Below are 2693 nucleotides of genomic sequence, written 5' to 3' on the forward strand. Positions count from 1 at the left end.
TGATGATGATGATGATGATGATGATGATGATGATGATGATGATGGCTACCAGCCTCACAGGCACCAAAGGCACAGGCGTGAAGATGAGGAGGAGGTCTCAGATGAGTCCCACCACCACGTCACCAGCCACAAGCACCAAGGTCATGGAGACGAGGAGGATGGGGATGTGTCCGCTGAACATTGGCACCAGGTCCCCAGACATACCCACCATGGAAATGAGCAGAGAGAGGAGGAGGAAGAGGAGGAGGAGGGGATCATGGTCAGGTTCAGCCGCCAAGTTCCAAGCCACCAACCTCAAGGTCACAAGAGTGAGGAAGAGGAAGAGGGTTTCCCAGATGAACCTAACGAAGCAGTCCCTGGCCATCACCACAGAGTCCCCAGAGAGGAAGCTGAAGACATCTCGGCCGAGTTTGGTCATCGGGTCCGCAGCCATGGTCACAGAGGGTCCATCCAAGAGGAGCTGAGCCCCCAGCGGCTAGTACGCACAGGGCTCAAGGACACAGGCCCTGGAACAGAGAGCGATTCTGAAGAGGAGGTGGAGGGCAAGGAAGACCAGCGTTCCCAGGAAGAAGATGAGGATGATTCGGAGCAGAGAGAGGAAGGTGTCCGTCACATCAGACTGGACCCGGGGGATGACGAGGAGGAGGAGGAGGAAGGCCATGGCCTGAGCCTGAGCCCGGAGGAGGACGGAGAGGAGGTGGGAGATGACGAGGAAGAAAGAGGCCAGCAGCAGCAGGAGGAAGAGGAGGAGGAGGAAGGGCTGGAAGAAGATGAGCTTCCCTTTACCATCATCCCCAACCCACTGGTCAGTCGGGAGATGGCTGGAGGTGCTTCCAGTGAGGAAGAGAGTAGGGAGGACACAGGTGAGTGGCCTGGGCCAGGTGGGGGTGAGGAAGAGAAGGGTCAGTCATCTGGGTCACTGCTGCCCTCCTGTCCCTATAGGTCCACAAGATGTCCAGGAGTATGAGAACTACCAGCCAGGGTCCCTGTGTGGTTACTGTGCCTTCTGCAAGGTATATGCCCCCCAACCCAGAGTGACCTGCCACACTGCCCCTGCCATTTGCCCCAGGCGCCCTTGGAGACTAGGCAAGGGACAGGGCAGGAACGTTCTGGAGGTAGAAAGAGGTTTCTGGGGCCAAGCTAGGGCCAAGCTGGAAGCCAGCAGGCTCGGGTGGTGGTCTCGGCACAGCTAGGGCTGTGGGGTTGGAGTAGAAAGTCCTAGACCAGGAGTGGGAGGGGAAGGGAATCACCCAGAACTTGCCCGGCTGAGAACAGAGGGGAAGGGCAAGGTTCCGCCCAGCAATGGGAAGGTATGGGGGTCCTACCTAGAAAGGGAGCCTGGAGTGGGTTTGGGGAGCAGACTCTCAGCTCATTGTGGGAAGTAACAAGCATGAGGAGGTCAGAGAAACTGAGGGGGGGGGGAATAGGTTGTGTCTTCCACAAGGGGTTAGGGTTTGGGCCTCACCAGGCTCCTCCCATCCCCAGCGATGCACCGAATGCGAGAACTGTCATTGCGACGAGGAGAACATGGGCGAACACTGTGACCAGTGCCAGGTGAGACCCCCCGCTCAAAACGCCATCCAGGAGTCCCATCTGAGGACCCTGAACTCTGATCCCAAATGGACCTAAACCCGCTCTGCGGCAGCACGCTGCAGACTTGACTTCACCCCCAATCCGGAGCCGAGCGCTGAGCTTGGCCCCGCCCCGTGACCACGCCCCCGCGCGTGACCACGCCTCCCTGCTGACTCCCTCTCTCCATTCCCCCTCAGCACTGCCAATTCTGCTACCTCTGCCCTCTGGTCTGTGAAACCGTCTGCACGCCAGGTAAAGGCGGGCGGAGAAAACCCGGAGCAAGGGTGCCCCTGCACTGGTGCAGCCGGGGCGAGGCGGGGGGGGCGTGGACAAAACTGGGCAGGGGTGGGAGGGGGGGGTGAGCCCGAAGGGGCGGGGCCTGGACGAAAGAAAGCTAATGGAGACCCGAGGTGATGGGGAACCAAGCCAAACCAAGGGGCAGGGCTAAGTGGAGAAGGGGCTCGCCCAGAGCTAGGAGGAAGGGGCGGGGCTGTAGAGGAGTTCCAATAGAATTTTAGCCTGGGGGATGGATTAGAAAAAGGGGTGGGGCCAGCCCTGATCCCAGCTCTTGGTGAAGAGTGGCTTCTCTCTCGCAGGAAGCTACGCGGACTATTTCTCCTCTTCCTTATACCAGTAAGTGTGTGTCGTTGTTGGTGGGGTGGGGGTTGGCTTAAGGGGCTTTTCCACCTGGAACTGAGTCTGAACGTTACTGGACTTACTGGCTTTATTGGACTCTGGTGCACTCTATCCGGGTTAACGGTCTCTGTGCGCCCTCGGGTTGGCTTTGGACCTTCTGGCTGGTCTATCTGACCTCTTGGTCCTCCCTGCAGAGCCCTGGCCGACCTGTTGGAAACTCCGGAACCTTGACCCTGCCGCAGCGCAGCATCCCTTCCCCGCCAAGAGCCCCCTTCCAGAGTCATATTTATTTCTCTGAATAAACGTGCCCCCCCCCCGAACCCTATCACGCGCGGGGTCTGCATGCTCGGGACGAAGACGACGAGGAGGTCTCGGATGAACACCACTACCATGTCGCCAGCCACAAGCACCAACCCCGTGAGGGAGAAGAAGAAGAAGAAGATGATGATGATGATGATGATGATGATGATGATGATGGCTACCAG

General features: G+C 58.7%; 1 protein-coding gene across 2 annotated transcripts in view; it reads left to right on the forward strand.

The window, feature by feature from the left end:
- Positions 1 to 2533, forward strand: part of HRC (histidine rich calcium binding protein) — a 3915-nt gene extending 1382 nt beyond the window's left edge. The window contains exons 2-7 of one of the 2 annotated variants that reach the window (XM_045292821.1): positions 1 to 863; positions 943 to 1013; positions 1486 to 1554; positions 1770 to 1824; positions 2169 to 2205; positions 2403 to 2533. In XM_045292821.1, coding sequence (XP_045148756.1) covers positions 1 to 863; positions 943 to 1013; positions 1486 to 1554; positions 1770 to 1824; positions 2169 to 2205; positions 2403 to 2439 — 1132 coding nt within the window. In that variant the 3' untranslated portion in view covers positions 2440 to 2533. The remainder of the gene's footprint in view (positions 864 to 942; positions 1014 to 1485; positions 1555 to 1769; positions 1825 to 2168; positions 2206 to 2402) is intronic. The other variant, XM_045292822.1, reaches the window with a different exon arrangement.
- Positions 2534 to 2693: the final 160 nt, after the last annotated feature.

Source organism: Echinops telfairi, unplaced genomic scaffold, assembly GCF_000313985.2.
Source record: "Echinops telfairi isolate 266 unplaced genomic scaffold, ASM31398v2 ScPeMD7_655;HRSCAF=1070, whole genome shotgun sequence".
In the NCBI taxonomy this organism is placed as follows: Eukaryota; Metazoa; Chordata; class Mammalia; order Afrosoricida; family Tenrecidae; genus Echinops; species Echinops telfairi.